This window comes from Mustela putorius, unplaced genomic scaffold, assembly GCF_011764305.1.
Source record: "Mustela putorius furo isolate JIRA1106 unplaced genomic scaffold, ASM1176430v1.1 tig00000107_pilon_pilon_pilon, whole genome shotgun sequence".
Lineage (NCBI taxonomy): Eukaryota > Metazoa > Chordata > Mammalia > Carnivora > Mustelidae > Mustela > Mustela putorius.
The window spans coordinates 1,015,662-1,035,281 of record NW_025421284.1 but is presented as its reverse complement, the minus strand read 5'-3'; the positions used below and the strand labels follow the sequence as shown (position 1 = coordinate 1,035,281).

The window sequence follows — 19,620 nt, the reverse complement described above, 5'->3', positions numbered from 1 at the left end:
TGATGTGAACAACGGTCACCACTCAGGTCCCCGACCTCTGAACGTGTGGTGTTTATGCCACCCTGGCCAAGAGCTCCAGCTCTAGACTCCAAGTCCTTGAGCACTGTGATTGAGGGCCTGAATTCCTACAGGCTGTCACTCAAGGCCACCTAGGTCTACAGGCAGTTCACAACATGGTTGTTTGCAAACTCAAGGCCAATGGAAGGGAGAACATCTTTCACCCCAGTCTGCTACAAGAGTCTTAGATAGCATAACATTGTCTTAGGAGGGACGTGCCCTCTCCTTAGTTACATTCTATTGGTGAGGACTCAAAAGTTCTCCCTACGCTCCAGGGGGAGGGGACTACAAAAGAAGACAATTCACTGACGGCCACCTTAGTGTTTATCTGCCAGACGTGTGCATGGAAATAGATGACATGATACATACACAGATAGGAGTTCATTCCAATGAAAAGTTAATGAGAAGACCCCAAAATATATTACACTGCAACAATCAGTAGACATGTAGATAATACGTTCCTCAGACAGCAACTGTAAAACCAACAGAGGAAAGCTGCAGGCAAACACACTTTGTTCACTGTGTAAGAAGAGGTCCTGACTATCCGGTGTCCAGAGGTGGAAAGAGGGGGTGGGCTGAGCAGGAGCCAGGTCCTTTCCCTCGGTGTCCACAGAAAGGCCGTGTGGACATCCATGCTGTTCTGCAGAAGGATCTCAGTAAGCATTCACCATGCGACCAGGACGCCCAGTTCTCTTCCAGCTCTGGATACCAGTAACTCTTGGACTTTCTAGCTCCAAAGTCTTGAGAATGGATTCTTTCAAAAATAAAGGGACCCCAGCCCATCAGAGATACAGAGTTTAGAGGATTCCAGGGGAGGTGACTATCTAACATCCTAACGCCGGCTGGTAAGACAGCAGCCAGGGGATGAGTCGTGTTTGGGCAGGAGACAAAGGTGGAGGGCTGATCCCCTCGGGGGTCACTGATACCAGAAACCAAGAAGAAAGACAAATCTAACATTTGTTCTACAATCAAAACCTAACAAACATTTAAGGGACTGATGGGAGCTTTGGAAAAGACATGTAGTTGCTGTGGCAAACAGGGGAACCTCACACATCTCAGATACGGTCACTAACCTGGCCCATGAGAAAGACACAGGAGCCGAGAAGCTTGCTCCTGCGGGTCCCGGTGGGAGGATGTCTGATGTCTTGCCCCACCGAAGCCTGGGAAGGTAAATGCAGGAACCTGCCTCTGATGAGGCCCCAGCCCAGGCAGGACTGAGAGCAGCCTCCTCCCCTGCCTCCCTCTGCAACCTGCTCCTGTGCCCTTTCTTGCTGCTGGAGTTGCTCCCCTCTGGGTGGCTTTTCAAAATTCCTCTTCAGGCAATCTTGAGACACAACCGTTTTGCAACCACCCCAGAGCTTCTCTTGCAAAATCTGCCTGGACCTCAGCCTCCTCCATCTGAGTGAGGGGCCCCGTGTGCTGCATCCACCGAGGCCCCCAGCCTGGGGTCGGAGCCCTGCGCAGTGGACATGGGGTGGGCAGGGGCCCAATGAGGCCATGGACCTGCCCACCTCAGAGGACATCTCCGGAGGCCGGCGGCCATCTGGTCAGATGAGGGGTTATGACAGGGCGGTTTTTCCAAGTGTGAGGTTACAGATCAGGGCTGCTTTGTTCCCACCATAAGAAACCAGGTCCTTGGTCCCATAGGGCTCCTCTGCTCTGCACAGGCACGTTTCCGGGCGACCCCGCAGCCCCAGGCTTCACCCACAGCCTGACGAGCACATCCTAGGTGACCAGAGTGACAGCAACAGCCACAGGGGACCATGGGTTCCGCCAGGTGGGGCCGCGGCCGGGGATTCTGCCCTCTGGCACTCGCTTCCACTGCTGAGTGGGGATGCCGGTGCCTCCCATTCGGTGGCGGCTGAGCATAACCTCCTCAGCGTCAGCTTCCTTCTGTCGCCTGTGCCTCGTCCTTCCTGGAAGGTTTCCACACACCTGGACATCTCTTCTCCCCCACCGTGGGTATGGTCTGACCTACGGCCTACCCCTCGCAGAATTCGCACACGTGGGGGAAACAGCCAGAAGGTCCAAGGGCCGTCTTCTGAGCCCACAGCCTCCCCATGTCAGCCCGCACAGGGCCGCTGGCCATGAGCATCCGAGGCCAGCTGCTGTGGAAGGCCGGACGGCTCGGGCGGACACGGGTGAAGACCGAGAAATGGTAACAGAGCTGTGACATTTGGCCTGTTTTACACTACGGTAGCTTAGATGGACTTGGCTCCCTCGATCCCAGGAGGCTATCCCTTGAGATTAATTTCTTGAAAAGGAAATAGGGTGAACCTATTTGAAAGCAGAAGTATTTACCACGTGATTTGCCGGAAGTTCCGGCGCTCGTCGCCACCTGGCCTTGGCACGACCCGGCCAAGCGCACAGAGCCAGCCCTCGCCTTGCTCCGGCCACGGCTCCCAGCCGCACGGAGTCCGGGGCCTGCTGGGGCAGCCTCTCATTCCCTCCGTCCCGCACGCCTCCGGTGCCGGGCCGCGGGAATCTGCGCGCCGGTGTCTGGCAGGCGGGAGGCGACCCCCGTCTCTGCTTCCCTCGGCTGGCCGTGGCCCTCGCTCTCCCCCAAGCACTCCCAGGGCCCTGGGGACCCACAGGTCAGGTCCCCATTTGGAGAAATTTTCAAGACTCTTCAGGAGAACTAGAAAAGTAAGCCTGCCTGTGGTCTCAGCAGGCATACGTGATCACTGGAAAGACACCCAGAAAACTTTAGCATCAGTGGTTGGCCTGCTTGAACAGAGGGGCCGGAGAGGTCGTGCTCAGTGACACTGAGGCCAGCCTGGGCTCAGGGCTTCCCAGCTCGATTCTGGGAGAACTCCTTGAGGCCCCTCTGAATAGGAATCTGGCAGTAATTATCAAAATGCACTTATGCGTAATTCCTTTTCAAGAAATTAATCTCAAGGGATAGCCTCAGATGTTGCTGATCCTGAACAAAGGTGCGTCCCGGGGCACGGTGGCTGAGAAAGAGCGGGCACTGGGGACAGGCCGGAGGGAGTCGCACAGATGCCGGTAAGGGTGATCTCCAGAGATACTGTAAGTAAAAAAAAAAAAAAAAAGGAAATGCTGAACCATGAGTATAATGTGATCCGATTGGTGATTTTACAAGCACGAACTTGACTACACGGCTAGGGAATCGCCACTTTGCTGGGAGGTGTGCGTCTTTAGCGAGGAGGGGGCCGGCTGCGGCAACACGCTGTACACACCGTTGCGTTCGCGCGTCTCTGCGTGGAAACGAGCACATGAAATAAAGGCACTGAGTGTGTTCTGTGCTTTTGCTCACTGGGTACCATTTGTTCAAGCAAGACTACTGAATCTTAACAAGAGATATGATAAAAACCAGTCCAAATCGGTACTGTTTAACCACCTAACGTTCGTGGTGCCTGTGGTCTCAGCAGGCATACATGATCACTGGAAAGACACCCAAAAAACTTTAGCATAAGTAGTTGGCCTGCTTCGTTCGTGGGGAAGCGGCGGGCCTCCGTGCTGAGGGAGCCTGGCGGCAGGCCGTGGACAGTGAACAAGCGGGTACTGGTGATGGTAACGATCACGGCCTCCGTTCGCTCCCACGACACATGGGGTTTTGCAGTGGGGCATGGCATCCTCCAGAAGATGGGCATTCGGTGCTCACGCACATCCAGAACTTAAAGGGGTCAGACAACAGTTTACTTAAAAGGTCCATCTTCTGTTTTGCTCTGTGCCTTAATTTCCTAACTCAGCCTCCCCCGGGGCCCCAGCTGTTGCTTTTGATGAAATCCGTGGACAACTGTGTTAGAATCCCTTTGGGACACGGACGCTCCAGTCAGTGCACACGTGCAAATTAATAACTGCCACGGCATGAATGGGCCGCCCAGAGGGCATCTTAAAATATCTGTGTCTTCCCCTAATACAGTTCCACGTGAACCCAAGTGTCCTGCAGTGTCGCCTAGCTGCTCGTGGAGAGAGCGGGAAAGGGAGGGCATCAGTCTCTTCTTTCTCCTGAGCGCATCTCACACGCAGCCGCTCCCTGGCAGAGCAGCTGAGAGGGTCTGGACAGAGCTCAGGGCCTTCTCCAGGGGAAGGGCGGGAGGGCGAGGAGGAGGAAAAGGCGGGACCGGAGACCCTGGAAGTGCCCACCCTGCAGAAGGGAAAGCAGGAGTAGGACGGTAGAAGGGATGGCGGCAGAAGGGGGAGAAGCCAAGACTGCGGCGGGCGGCGGCTCTGAGAAGGCAGACGGCTGTCGCCGGGCTCCCGTCGTCCCCAGCCGGCGCAGGTAGCGTTTAGAACCACTGAGTGGCTCCTGCAGCCTGGGACCCGGAAGCCCTCTGCCCGGCATCCGAGGGCCAGAGACATCCCCGTGCCTGCCCTCCCCGCCTGCCAGTGCACTTGGGCTGTGGCAGCATGTGCAGCCGCTAAGTTGGGACTGCATGGGTTAGGACCATGGTGAGGCTTAGAGCAGAGGTGTGGCATGGACCTCAGTCAAGGCGCTGCCCGTATCACCCATCTCCCGGACGCCAGGAGAGATGGGCCATCAGCTCCGCCTCTGCTCTTAGTCCTTGGCATCCGTATTCTTCCCTGGCGCCGCAGCGGGAGCCCTGCGTCCTCACCTCCGTCCACACGCCATCCACGAGGGGGGCGTCATGCAGCTCTGTACATTTGGCTCTTGATGCAGAAGACCCCACGTATTTGCCAGGCAAACTAAACAAGAAAAGCTCACAGCCCTGCATCTGGGATCTAAATTTACTTACATGAAATTTAAAGTTTGGCCTCCAAGTACATTTCCACAGGGAAGAATCCACATCAGCACCAGGGATGTGGAATCCAGGTCTCCATCTGGGATATGCCGCAACAGACCCTCGAGGTCACCTGACAGCTCCCTTTCCCAGTCCCCTCCCCTCTGGCCTGCCTGTGCTCCACAGGCTGTGAATGCTAAGATCTAGCGCATCTCACCTCCCTTGCAAACAGAGGTAGCCAAGAGACCCTGTTCTGACCGATGAGATGTGGGTAGGAGACCCTGAGGGAAAAGGTTCCTCCAGCACGAAATGGCAAAGCATCTGTAGAAGGCTTTCTGCCTGTCACCCTTTGCCCGTCCTCTTCTACATTCTCCCTGCCTGGAATGCAGGTGTCACAGCCGGAGGGACAGCAGCCATATTGAGATGAAAAGGCAAAACCATTTGCTAAAAGTGGCAGAAAGAAGCGCAAATCAGCGTGGAGCCTGGTTGATGCTTGGGAGCAGCCCTAACTGTTCTGGGCGACACTTCTAACTGCTGTCACAGGAGAAAATCTAACCCCTACCTTTTTTCGCTTATTGTTAGTTGAACCTTCCCTAATTCACTGCCTACACACCTGAAACACTAGATAAAGGCTAATAATGATTGTAATCCAATAAAACTATAATAAAATAGGTGTAATGAAATATACACGCACATACCTGCATGTATATTCAATGTACATTCAAGTTATCAAATGTTATATAAAAGTATTTTAAATTTTAAAGTATTATTGGTGTTATTATCCTGTATAAGACGCCTCATCCCTAAAAGCCTTTGAAACATCAAAGATTGTGGGAAAAGTAAGTGCTTCTGGATCCTTGGGAGAAATCCTGGTCCAGGTGGGACCACTATGCCCCAACAGAAATGAAGAGGCAGGGACGCCTGGGTGGCTCAGTTGGTTAAGCAGCTGCCTTCGGCTCAGGTCATGATTCCAGCGTCCTGGGATCGAGTCCCACATCAGGCTCCTTGCTCAGCGGGGAGCCTACTTCTCCCTCTGCCTCTGCCTGCCTCTCTGTCTGCCTGTGCTCGCTCTCTCCCCTCTCTCTCTCTGATAAATAAATAAAATCTTAGGAAAAAAAAAAAAAAAAAAAGAAATGAAAAGACGGAGTCTCACAATCCTGCCTGTCTCGCACACGGGCACTGGTAAGGCCTTGCAGAGAACATCACTGGGTCACAGAGCCCAGGGTCTGATGGCAGGAATCCAAGGACAACTGACAAAGTCTGGAGCAGAACAAGGGGCAGGGACAGGGCAGAAAACAGAGGGCCACACGCGGGGAGCCCAAGCTCCTGCAAAGCCCCAGCAGCCGTGGGCCCCGTGAGGGATGGGCCCAGCTATCTGCCGCTTGGCTGATTCCTGATTCTGCATCAGACGATGCTACAAATAAAGCCAGGAATAAATATTCCATCAGCGCGTCCCTCGTCTCCACGGCCTGTGTTCGTTCAGCCGCGGTGAGGCTGGATTTCCTCCCTGCCCTCCCTGTCCTCGTGGCTCCCCCATAAAAATGGCCAAGATGGTGGCTCTCATGACCCCCATTAGTCTGTGCCCCCCCCCAAGGTCACAGCCAGTCTGTCTCCCTTCTGTCCAGGGTTGCAAGCCTGGGCTGGAAAAGTTCCAAGAAAGTAACAAAAGGCCTGCGCCTTGGCTCCTGCAGCGGGCGGCTGCCCGCCACAGAGATGCCGAGGGACCGCCCCGCCCTCCTCCCCCTCCCCCTCCTCAGGCCAGGGCTGGGTGCCCCACTAGGCAGGAGAGCTGGGCATAATGGACAAAATAATCTGACAGTTGCCCTGGGAACTGAGACTAGCAATCAGACTGCATCAAATTAACAGAGAAATCACAAAAGGACGGGACTCTTTATTGACTGGTCATTATCAGTCGACAAACTGACTAGAAGCACTCAGAGTGAACCAGTGTGTCCTGGTGTGGCTGCTGTGAACACCACACACAGAACGGTGGCCTCAACACCGAGTACCCAGTCCTCAGAGCTCTGGAGGCTGGAAGTCAGCGGTCGGGGTGCTACAAGGTCAGGTTCTCGTGGGAGACCTCGTCCAGGTGTGGACAGCCACCTCCTCTCCCCCTGGAGTCCCCACATGGGCTTCCCTTAGCGCGTGTGCGTGGAGACAGACCAAGCCCTCCGGTGTCTCCCCTTCCTCCCTTGCCACCCGTCCTCCTTGGCTAGGACACACCTGTGACTTCACTTCCCTACCTCCTCCCAGGCCCCATCTGGAAACAGTCCCATCGGCAGTGAGGCCCCTGCACGAAAAGAGGGTCACAACTCAGCGCGTGTCCGTGTGTGCATGCGCACATGGGTGTGTACACACAGCGCTCACGACACGTTCTCCAGGACAGAAATACGTGCACGTGCATCGGTGTGGGTCTGTTGTTGTATTGAGAGGAAGCACACAGTTTGGTCTCCCTCTATCACTTCAAGGCCACCATCTCAAGCTACACATCTGTGCAGTCCCTTGAGGTCCCTGCCATCTACGTGGTCTTCCATGGCCAGGCCAGGTGTCATCCTCCGGACAGCGGTGGCTGACTGCCACTAGCACCTGCGAGCCTGCTCCTGCCCCTCCTGAACAGCCGTCCTGACCATTCCCCTCCGTGCCGCAGCCAGAGCGGCCCCCGCCAGCCCTATCTGCTCCAGAGCGCCTGGGCTGGGAATCAGCTTTGGGACGTTTCGTCTGCCTGGGACCCCCACGGTCCCTACCGCAGGCAGCTGTTCCCTCCCAGCCCCGCTGAGCAGGTGTGGTCTGCACGTGCGCACAGAAGGCAGGCGTGTGGCCCCTGGGAGATCAGCACTTGCGGCTACAGACGCTCCTCAAATCAGGAACGTCCTCTGTACTTCCATCCAATATGTTCTACCATGAAACGCACGTGTGTCCCATTTGTGCTCACAGAACACTTACAAAAAAAAAAAAGAAATCCCACTATAAATGTTTGCTTTTAGAGACGGCGTTCGGGTCATGTAAGCGATCTACGGGCGCTTGCGTGTCAGGGGACTCCAGGGAAACCCGGTCCTCCCACCCCTGCAGCTCAGAATGCTGGGGAGGCTCAGCATCTCAACGGGGACATGCGGCTCTGGGCACCTCCGGCCACCTCTGCTGTCGGACGGTGTGAGCCCCCACAGCGGCATCACGGGGGCCGGGAAGCCCTCTGTGAACCTGCCTCCCCGAGCTCCCCCAGCGCTGCGCCTGGGCTCGAGCTCCCAAGCCCTGCCAACGCTCTCGCCAACCCCGCCTCAGCACACCAGCAGCGATGAGGTTGCTGCTGGATGTGTGTGAGGTTGCTGCTGGGTGGGGGGTGTGTGGGGTGTGTGTGTGTGTGTGTGTGTGTCTCCAGCCTTCAGCTTCATAACATCCACCATCACCCATGATGCTGCTTCCTTGTCACCAACCCAGAAGGCCTGTGTCTTTTTTCTTTCTTGTTTGCATCATGTTTTTCTTCCGAAAAATAGAAAAGGATCTGATGGGAGAGGGATGACCATAGTGTCCCGTCTCCACCTGGACACACATGGCTTCACCGTCTTCACCAGCCCACGGTCTTCAATTCTCGCCTCATGGCCAGCGTCCCCTGGGAAGGACTCAGTCCAGTGGGCAGAGCGGGCTTTGCATGGATCTGAGGACGCGGGTATGGCAGCCCCGCTGCAGCAAATCTCAGCCACTGGACAGCTGAACCTGCCAATAAGGGCAGCAGTGGGGGAATGGTGGCTCTCCAAAAGCTGTACCCAGGGAGACCCTTGCTATCACCTTCTTTTGAAGGTCTTTGCAGACGCACCTGAGATTCTCGATAGGAGATCACCCTAAATGGTCCAGGAGGCCCTAAGTCCGGCAGTAAACATCCCAGTGGGAGACATGTGAGAGCAGAAAGCCACGTGAAGACCGGCTGAGAGCAGAGGGAGGCAGCCCCACGGAACACCTGGAGCCAGTGGAACCTGGAGGTGGCAGGAAGGACCCCCGAGCCTCCTGAGAGCACGTGGCCCTGCCAACACCTTCACTTCTGGTCTCCGGAACCCTGAGCCGAACTTCCATTGGCTCAAGCCGGCCGGTTCGCAGTAGTTTGTCCCGGCAGCCGCAGGCGCTCTGGGGCGGGGACGCGCCGAGACACCCCCTCCCACTCAAGGACCCTCCGTGCAGCCTGGTCCCATCCCTGGAGAACTCTCCGCTCTCCCTGGACCTCTGCTGAGGGACTGATGAAAATTCTCTCAGACACGAATGCAGAAATTAGGTCTTGGGACACGTTCGGTTTCACAGGTGTACCTTGTCTCATCACGTTTCACTTTATCGTGTGTCACAGATTTTGCGTTTTCACAAAGGCAAGGTGTAGGCCAACCCCCTGTCCAGCACGTCTACTGGCCCCATTTTCCCAAAAGCATCTACTCACTCAGTGTCTTTGTGTCACAGTCTGGTCATTCTCACAGTACGTTAAACAACGTCTTTATTATTCTGTTTGTCGCAGCGATCAGAGATCGGTGATTAGGACTCGCTGGAAGCTCAGACGATGGTCAGCATTTTCCCAGCAATAAAGGATCTTTTCACTGCACATCGTTTATTTTGTAGACAGAAAGCTATTGCACACGTAACAAACTCCAGCAGAGTGTTCACATACACACAGGAAACCAAGAAACTTATGAGTCATTTTCCTGCAGCGGTCTGGAGCCCAACCCATGTCCGAAGGGCACCTGTGCCCCCTGAGAAGATGAAGGATGTTCTAGTTCTGCATAGAAGTGGGCTTGTGTTTTGTTTTGTTTTCTTAACCAACAGGTGACCAGGACAGGAGTTTAAAGCCCCCCGCCCCCCGCCCCGGCGAACCTGCCTCCTGCTGGTAGAGGGATTCAGGCACATACCATCACAAATGATGGGCTTTGGGAACGGTTGGCTGATCTCTTCTGGGAAGCACGTAGGGAGAAGACCTTAAAATCAAAGAAGTAACTGGCAAACCCGGGGGGCAGGGAGTCCAGGGGTAGGCATTACACAGAGAGAAGGTACTGCATCAGGAGTCCACTGATGATTGTCTGAACTGAACTGAAGCCCTGGAAAGCAGCCAAAAGCCATGGGTGGGTGTGTCCTGAGACTGGGCTGGGGTCTCGGACCTTCTGATGGAGAAGTCCAAGAGACAGCAGGAAAGAGATCAAGGTCACAGCTCCATCCTGAGCGGGCAGGAAGGCTGCCTGAGGACCCTCCAATGCTCCCCTGAACTCACGAGAGAAACAGGTGGCAGTTCTGAGGAAGGAGACAGCTCAGCAGCCTGAAAAGGACGTGGAAACGCCTGGCACTCTCGAGGGGCACAGCACCGGCTGCAGAGCCCAGCCCACCAGGAACCTAGTCCCAAACCCAGGGACATGGCAAGACGATGTCACAGCACCCCGACCCACAAGGCCGGTGCACTCTAGGGATCTGCCGTGCTGCCAGTGGTGTCATGTACACCTGAGTTAAAGGTCCCCAGACAGTCCACCCACACAAGACAGATGCTCCCAAAAAGGAAACTGGTAAAGCATCCGCAGTGGACCCAACCCCGTGGGGCCTGGGGCAGCAGCGCCACCACGCTGTGGACGCTGTACCATGCCCCGACCTCCAGACATGCACCCCAACGCATGGTGAACCACTGGCCCCAAGGTTCAGACATCCGTACTCAACAGCCCCAGGCCCGGGTGTGCAGAAGAACGCTCACCACCAGCTACCCCCTGTGAGCCTAGTGCCAGGCACGGGAACACTGACAGGCACCACTGCAGAGGGGACGGAAACACAGCTCAGGAGGCTGCGAGCAGACCACCAGAACCCGGGAGTCACGGTGCCGTGTTCCAAGACGGACACGCGGACGGTCCAGGGCACCGGCTGCTAGCGTCCTCACGGCGGCAGAGCACCGTGCTTCATGGCAGGCGCACTCGACAAGGGACCTGCCCCTGACAGCAGGCTCTGCCACTCAGCCTCCCCGTGCCCCAGTTCCTGGGTCTGAAACCCACAGCTCAGGGGACCGTGGTGAGGGTCGAATGAGTGACTCATGGGGAGCGGATCTGGGACGCGCTCTGTGGGCCCCACCCCCCACGGCCCTGGCACAGAAGCTGCCAGTCAGGGCAGCTGGAGAGAGGGAAACCATGCAGGACAGGGGCTGCTGGCTCCAGGACCTCCTGGACTGGGAGCACCCCTTACTCAGAACCCATCCCCAGGGTGGGACTGCCTTCCTGGTGTGCTTCTGGAGACTCAAACTACTAGTTAGTAGTGGTACCAGCTTCCTAAGGAGCCTGGCCCCAACTCTGGGCAAGACTGCCTTGCAGAGCAATGGCAGGCCCAAGCACCCCCAATTCCAGAAGGAGGTCAGTGAAGGATGGTGAGAGGTGGGCTCTGACCCCCAACTCTGACTCCCCCCACTCACAGGACACAGCCCACTGGAGCCCACACCACACCACACCCTTATACCACACACGGGGGGGTGGCAGTCACATTCTCAGTGTGATGATTCTCAGATCCAGACAATGCCAGGGTTAAAAGTGACAATGTAGGTTCCTGGGCCACAGCCTAAAGCCTCTTGATTCCACAGGACCCAATTTCTTTCTTTTTTTGAGAGAGAAAGAGAGTGCATGCTGAGCACGGAGCCCAACACAGCTGAGATCATGACCTGAGCCAAAATCAGAGTCTAACGCTTAGCCAAATGCGCCGCCCATGCGCTCAAGGGCCCACCTTCTAAGAAAGGAGTCAGGTCACATGCATGCAAGTGGGCCGCAGGTCACTCTTGAGAAACGCTGCCATACATCTGCCACTCAGAACACAGCTCAGATCCCAGCGCCACCTCCCGTTCACCAGGAACACAGGCTCCAAGGGCCACCGGGATGGGCCTAGACAGTGCGCAGCCGATCCACAGGATGCGTGCACCGGCTGGGGGAACGCGCAGCCCGAGGAGGCACGTCCCTAGCGTCCATGCATCCGCCTACCTCCATGTCTGCCACGCCCTCTAGGAGACGAGCTGCAGGCGAGTAAGTGTTCTGCCTAAATAAATGCTTGGAGAACAAACGTCATGAGTATTAGTCACACTCTGGGGAAGTAATAATTGACTGTTTATAAGATACACACTGTACTATACTATAAAATGTTATAAAAATAATTACATGGAATAAATCACATAAATACTTAAAGGCTTTATTACACGCTTACGTCCAACTGAAGCCCACATAAACAGTTACACTGAACACTTTCTTTATGTACTTGAAAATACAAAATACCAACTTAAAGTACTTCTCAGATTAAACCAATTTTTTTTAGCTTTCTCAACACTATAATAAAATGGAAAAGAAACAGTACATAAAAACAAAACCACTAGGAATTTTTTAAAACTTCATGTACCTAGCACAGTTAATATTCCCAAGACCACTCTGCTAGGGAGAATCAAATGCATCGCACTCGAAGACGTGTGGCCCGGGCCGTGTGAGAACTTGCGGACCCAAAAGACGCACGTCAGGGACAGAGGGACAGCTGAAGCACAGCCCTGCAAGCCCTCCAGGCCCCACCCCTACCGTCCCCCAAGGCCAAGGACAAGAGCAGGATGGCTGGAGGACAGGACGTGGATGCCACTGTCAGTCACAGCCTGCCTGAAGGTCACGGTGACTCACACTAGACCAGGACGGTCTTCAGGCAGCAGGACGACGAAGTTAGGAAGGGGGGTGGTCCTCCCCTCGGATGCTTCGATACTTAGCCATGTCTTCAGGAAATACTTTAGAAAGTTCTTGAATCAACAGACTTTTAAATTTCTGAGAAGAAAAACATACAACATCAAAATACCTTTGTGACCCATGCCCCAAGGGAAAGACACTCCCCCACCCCTCAAAGCCGCAAACTTGGCGGAGAGTGTGTGCTCCCTCCGCGCAACCAGCCGTTCCCACACGGCCGGCTCATCCCCACGAGGCATCCCCATCCGAGGCACTCGGGACACCAGCCGCCGACAAAGGCCACCAAGCCGGACGTGCACCAGAGCTACCCCGGGAACTATGTGAAAGGGAAGGCTCAGCGCAGCACGTAAGAAATCCTCCAGAGAAAGCCCCTCTCGTAAGGCGCCAGCCACGCAGCTGGAAATGACTTCTGCAGACAACACACGTAACAGGAATCTTCAAGTAATATTTAATTAAGCAATTATTAACTCAAACGACATCAAACTCACTGTGTGCAAACAGCCTCATCAAAGCTTTCGGAGCACCTGGAAGCCTGTCTACTCCAAAGGCTGCGGCTGCTCGGTCCCACTTATCCGCGTAACGTGTCTGAATCCCATCTTAAGAGCAGCTAAGTTTCTGCCAGCGTCTCAGAGCCTCGTCTAAGTCCTACTGAAAAGCAGCACTACGGACAGGAACGAAGATACAGCACGAGACATAACATCCTCCGGGGACACGGCACGGCCACGGACAGCTGTGCAAGCCGCAGCTTTCGGGAATTTAAATACGCGGTCTGCTGAGACAACGAAGGCGACAGAACTGCGCCATGAGACCTGCACAGGTCCCCAGTGACGCAGACTGCCAGCGGGCGCAACAGATGCCCCCGGAGGCAAGGGTCCCTGTGCATCCCTGCCAACAGGCACCCCCGCGCCACAGCAGACAGCATGGGGAGCCCATACCCAGGGCCTACGGCCCATGCAGAGCGGGATTATCTGCTCACTCACACAACGGCACAAACAGAGCCTGCTACGGATCAGGGCGGCATGCCGTCCCCAGGGCGAGGCTGAGCTCAGCAGCAACTCGGTCCCAAAGTGACCAATCAGGAAGCTGCGGGCGCCCCACGGACAACCATGGCGGCACCGCAACCAGAGGGCCAGCTCCCAGGCATCGGTACAGATCAACACAGATCACCGGGGTGAGGTACTTAAGCCCTGTGACCCCAGGGCAGCCGTGACACCGTGACCAACACATCACTGTCACCCCGACAGCCTCTCCACTCATTCCCGGAACCAGGCCAGGAGCCTAAGCCCAGAGGCCAGTGCACGGCCATCACTGCACACTGTGGACAGTGGCAAGGAATTCTGTGGGCACGGGGCACCCGCGGGAGCACCACACTCACGCCCCAATGTCCTGGAGCCCGCACGACCGTGGCAGAGCTGAAACAGAGGAAAGAGGAGGCGGCATCTTCATCAGGACTTAGGAAAGGCTGGTCTGCAAGACCTCTCTTGAGAGGCGACACTCTGTGGCCCTCTCTGAGAGCCCGAGCCCGAAGGGCAGTGGTGTGCAGAGAAGGCACCAGAGCTCCACAGGAAGGCCGCTACATGAGAAGAACAGAAGCACAGGGGTCTGCAGGGTCCCCAGCAGCAGCCACGAGGCCCGGGAGGCAGGAGGGCGTGCAGTCCAGGTGTGGGGCTGCTACAGGGATGGCACCAGCCAATCAAAGGAAAAACCATACACATACCCCAATCTGACCCAGAGCGCAGTCAATTCAAGTTACGAAAACAAAACCCTAAATATTTCACGTTTATGATGCATGGAATTTTCTAGTCGTCATGAAAGCAAAGCAACAGAGAGAGAACGTCCTCTGTGCACAACTGCAGGATGGGGAACAGGATCCAAAGGGGCCTGGACGCAGGCGCAGGAGAGCTTTAGACAACCAGAAGGGAATGCTCTAAAAGCTGGAACCACACTCCAGGAAATAGCTTAGTAGAGGAAGTGAAAAGCATCGCAGTGCAAGCACGAGAGAGGGAAGGCTCACAGACGCGAACAGTTAGCCAGCGCCAACCAGCATCATGGAAACCAGCCTGGACTTCGCTCCAAGTGAGGCTGCACTCCGCTCCCGTTTGTCCCCACAAGGCTCCCTGAAAGCCGCCCTCATCCACGGTCCATTACGTGCAGAAATCTCAACCGTGTAACCGTGTGAGACAGTTTACGTTTTACCAAGTACAGAGAACGACAAGGTCTTTAGCCAAATCTGCTCTGACAGTGTTCCTGGTCTGACCTTGTTTTCTGCTTCTAAGAGCCTCACCTTCATTGTGTCGATCTTGCCTTTGACTTGTTCATTTTTGGCCAGAGCCCTCTCCAGGCACTCTTTGGTGTAGAGTTGGGGGTTTCGTCCTTGATCTATATATCTGGAAACATGAAACACCTCAATTAACACTCTCATGGCCAGTAACCTATTCTCAGTTTTCTGATGGGAAAAGAGGAGTTAGCTCTGAGTAAGTGCACATGGCCTTCTTTAGAGGAAACAGAAACCAAGTGAATGAGGATTCTTTCATTTATGTAAGTACAGATGATTTGATCTCGTATTACTTCTAATAATGTGAATAACTCAGGAAATAAGGAATGTCACTTATAAACCAAGCTTCATGGCTCTGTAACGTGACAGTTTTAATGTTTGTGATCTTCCAAAGGTTTCGGAGCCAGGAGCCCTGATCTTCACAATAATCTGTAAGGTCAGGCAGCTCCTGACATGAGAACTCATGTGGGCTGGGGTTTCCAGCCTGAGCAACAGCAGGGAGCCGACCAAGACACAGCCTCGGCTCCAGGTGCACCCCACGGTTCCTGGGGGAGCCCTTCGTAGAGGAGCCTTGGGGCGCGGGAGAAGGTGGGGAGCTGCAGGCAGGACAGCCTCAGCCCTGCCCACCCCAGGATTATTTACAAACCGGGCCCTGATAATAGGACTTTCCTAAACACATCCCAGTCACATGAATTTAACAGAGATTTTCTCCACTTCTTTCTAAACCCTAAAACTGTTCTTGAAATTTTTGACACTTGTCCCCAAAAATGTCATAACCCCACAGACTTCATCAAGCATACTGCCTAGAGGAATATCCACATTTACCACCAGTGGACCACCTGCTTGCTTCTGTACCTTACAGACCTTCGTACCAATTATTCACTAAAAGAAATCACCGTTATGCTCCAGCAGAAAAAAAAACCTGTCACTTCAGATCAAAAAAACATTACTGTTAATGGCATAAAAACTGGCCTTTAATTATAACATATAACCAAAAACATCAATAAATCACATATTCCAGAAATTCCATTTTATTGCCATGTTTTTGAAATGACGGAATAAAAGAAGCCAAATTATGTTTTTCTGAACAAAATACACGCACTTCTGGAAAGCAGCAGACAGGCTTGAGTGTCCTAAACAATAACCATCTAACAGCAGCGGCCTCCGGGCAGCCTCCGGACAGGGCTCTGGGTCAAAGGCCTGAGCACTGAGCGCCACTCTGCCAACACATCAACCCCAAGCTCCGCACAGGAAGCCAAGGTTTAGTTTTATCTTCGCTACAGTGTGTCTGAAAGTGTGTGCCTGACAAGGCCCAGGACCTGGAAATTCCTCCTGCACCGTGCACATCAATGGAGAGTTTGCATCTGCAGCTTATCAGAGCTCAGAGGCCAGCTCAGTCCCAACCCCCCAGATGAACCGCAACCATCCTTTCTGCCCACTGGCTGTGGCTGTGCCTGCGGCTGGGGCTCTGGTCCCCCAGGCTTCACGGTAGGCTGCCACAGAGCAATCTTTCCCCAGCCCCTATCCTTCGCTTGCCCTTCAGAGTCACTTGGCACCTGTCATTACATCAATCCCACATGTTCAAGACCAGAGCAGCACGACTGAGGACACTGCGAGGAAGGCCAAGTAGCCTCCAGCTGCCTGCACTTCTTGGCAGGCAGCCACCCTCTGGGAGTCTGGGGCTGTACCACACACACAAGACCTTCACTCCCACCTGTACCTGGAGAGCTCAGGGGGTGGACAGAACATGCCGAGAACACACGACAGAGCCAGCAGATGAGGACAGAGCCGTGACCAGGAAGAGTGAAGCCTGTGTGTCCTGTGATGGGGGGAAGCGGGTGGGCAGCTGCTGACCTGTGCTGTAACTAGGACTCCTATTCCTGACCCTCTGCAATGTAAGAGGGCCACCTTTCCCTCTACCGTTCCAGGAAATCTGGTGGCTTATTTGCAGTTTTAATGCAGAAAGAACTAGCATTCTTGCCATTCCAAGCCAGCTCCACCTGGGTCTGGGGGGAGGGAGGGTGTTACTTGCTGCTTGGCACAGAGAAATCGGGGCTGGCTGAGGAAGGCCAAGTCCAGAATTTCAGTCTTAAGTCTGACACTTGGCAGCCAAACAGCCCATGGTAATTATTTACCACGTTCCTTGAGCCATGAAGCCTACCCGATAAGACCTGAATCACACGACCTAGAGTTTACTTCCTGGAGGCGTTCGCTGGGCCACAACTGTGAGAGGCACATACCACCCTCCCAAAGAAAGCTGTGACCAGCCTTCCCAAAGTTCCTTAGCCCAAGAAGCCCCCCACTTTTTCTTCCCCTCCAACCGTGCAGATCTTCACCATCTCCTAGAACTAGCACTCCCAGGGCGGTTCTGAAGATACAACAAATTGCTTCTCAGGCTGCTTCTGCCTAGTTTTTTGTTTTGTTTTTAAATAATAGAGCCCACAAAGATTTTCCACCTCTCAAGGAAAAAAAAAAATAATATGGCTGACATTTTGTCTAACCAGGACTCTGAAGGCCTATGATGTTTTCACATATTTAATAACCCTTTATTCACAATACAATATTGAGATTTTAATTCTTAATTCTATGAAAACATAAGCTCCCTGAGAGCAGGTGTTTTTCTCTACTTCCTCACTGGCTTATTTCCAGGACCTACGCTGTGCCTGCCACAGAGCAGGCACCTAAATACCAGTGGTTGAAAGCGTTATTACAGCACAATACAACAGGAATTACACTCCAATGAGTATCAAGAATGATACTTACTCAAACACTTCTAAAGGCACAGTAATGTCATGAAGCTGCTGTCTGCACTTATCAATATCCTGTAAGCCAGTAACAATAAAATTCCTGAGGGAAAAAGCAAAAATGGGGCATGTGGTTAATTCCGATGACAGCAGGAACATCACCCAGCGGGCCGAGGGCTCCACACAAGTTCCTTACACAAGCCAGGGGAGTAGCTCTTTGGTTAGGTACAGAATTCCAGAAAAGTGTGGGGTTAGAGAACACCCTCAGATACCGGATTTTCTTTCTAAAGTAGAAACTGCCATACTGCGGGATAAAAACCAACCCTTCTGAGAATCTGATGAAAGATATCAATCTTCTCTCAAAGACAACTGCCTACTGTGCGCCTGGTTTTGTGTTGCAGTGTCCAGGAACCCACGGGGCTCCCACTCAGTCCATCCTTCAAACCTCAGGGGAGGAAAGCCATCCCCGCCTGGTTTCATTTCGGCTCCCCCTCTGGAGACTAGTCCCCCAGCTCTAGGTTTGTAACGCTGGGCTGCAATTATGTTTGATGTCTGTAGCCCCTATAAAGCTAGGAGACCTTCCTCCCCAGAGCATTCATTCTGTGTGTTTGCCTCTGGTCCATCCCAGGCCCTAGCACCGAGGCAGGCGCAGGGCTGTTGCCAACCAAGTAACTAAACGTCTGCACCCTTTCTCACCACCATCCCCCTTGCCAATTCCGGCACACCCAGGGCTGCGCAGCAGGCAGTTCCACAACCTTCGGGCCCGGTTTAGTGCACTCCCCGAGACGTCCTCCTCCTCTCTGGGGCCAGGGCCTGAACTCCCCAGAAGGGCCCAGGAGAAAACTGCGCGAGGGAGTCACGCGCAGGCGAGGGCGGGCTTTGATTATCAGGCCCAGAAGCTGCACCTTCTGACCAAGACAACGTCTCCAAATGGGCCTTCAAGAAAAGTCCCAGCAAGGGGGGAAGAGGGCCCAGGCCCAGCGGAGGGGCGAGCCCAGGCCCAGCGGAGGGGCGAGCCCAGGCCCAGCGGAGGGGCGAGCCCAGGCCCGCCAGACCCAGAGGAGGCAGCGGAGACGCGCCGCTCTCGGCCAGGCCCCGGGTCCGCCCCCACCCCAGCTCCACCGTCCTGGCTCCTCCATCTGGCTCCCGAACCCAGCCCCGACTCTCCGGCTCCGGCTCCCGCTCCGCCCCGGGCGCCCCAGCCCGCTCCGGCCCCCCGGCCCCCGGCCCCCGGCCCCCCGCCCGCTGGCTCGGTTCCCCTCCGTCCCCACCCCCGGTTCTCCGGCTCCGGCTCCCGCTCCGCCCCGGGCGCCCCAGCCCGCTCCGGCCCCCCGGCCCCCGGCTCCCGGCCCCCCGCCCGCTGGCTCGGTTCCCCTCCGTCCCCACCCCCGGTTCTCCGGCTCCGGCTCCCGCTCCGCCCCGGGCGCCCCAGCCCGCTCCGGCCCCCCGGCCCCCGGCTCCACGGCCCCCCGCCCGCTGGCTCGGTTCCCCTCGGTCCCCACCCCCGGCTCTCCGGCTCCGGCTCCGGCCCCGGCTCGGGCCGACGCCGACGAGCCACTCACAGCTTCTGGTTGAGCCCGGCCTGGCTGCTGGGCTGGAAGTCACTGACGATGATGCCGAGCTGCCGGATGTTCTCCACGAACTTCTCCAGGTGCTCCTCCAGGTGGTCGAACTTCTCCGCCATGTCCCCGAGCAACCACCACCCAGCGTGGGCCCGCTCCGCCGCTTCCTGCTTCCGCCTGGGCCCGCCGCCACTTCCGTTTCCTCTGGCGGCAGGAGGCGGGGCCTGGGGCGGGGAGAGGGCGGGGCCTAGGTGTTGGGCGGGTTGGGCCCTTTGGGGCGTGGTCCGGACCTAGGACTGACGTGCTAGGGGCGGGGCTTGATTGTGGGCGGGGTTGGATGTCTGCAGGCCGCTCCAGCATCCCTGAAATGCCCAGGTCAGTGGGATTCTTGAGGCGTTAATCCTCAGGACTGGCCTGCGTGCTCTGAGGGCCACCAAGAGTCAGCGGTGGGGACCTGCGAGACCTCGTTCTGCCTCCACTGGCCCTGGGAAAGTCCTCTCAGCTCTGAGCCTTCGTCCTTGTCCATAAAACTGGAATGAGTGTGGACAATTACTGGGACGGGTTAAGACTGAAGCACAACAG

The 19,620-nt window shown here is 55.4% G+C and overlaps 1 protein-coding gene across 1 annotated transcript; it reads right to left on the bottom strand.

Annotated features, from left to right (window-relative positions):
- Nucleotides 1-11,914: 11,914 nt before the first annotated feature.
- On the bottom strand, nt 11,915-19,238 carry MED10 (mediator complex subunit 10). Its single transcript, XM_004768379.3, has 4 exons — nt 19,039-19,238; nt 17,496-17,579; nt 14,742-14,844; nt 11,915-12,538 (listed from the first exon to the last, which is right to left on the bottom strand). Exons 1-4 carry the CDS (start codon nt 19,158-19,160, stop codon nt 12,440-12,442), a joined length of 408 nt encoding a protein of 135 aa, XP_004768436.1. The 5' UTR covers nt 19,161-19,238; the 3' UTR covers nt 11,915-12,439.
- Nucleotides 19,239-19,620: the final 382 nt, after the last annotated feature.

Bases quoted from the DNA above. Each gene is read 5' to 3' on its own strand.
- MED10 (XM_004768379.3), bottom strand. From the start codon at position 19,160: ATGGCGGAGAAGTTCGACCACCTGGAGGAGCACCTGGAGAAGTTCGTG. The intron at 17,580-19,038 runs GTGAGTGGCTCG...TTTTTCCCTCAG, and splicing joins GCCGGGCTCAACCAGAAGCT to GAATTTTATTGTTACTGGCT. The intron at 14,845-17,495 runs GTAAGTATCATT...TCATGTTTCCAG, and splicing joins GTGCCTTTAGAAGTGTTTGA to ATATATAGATCAAGGACGAA.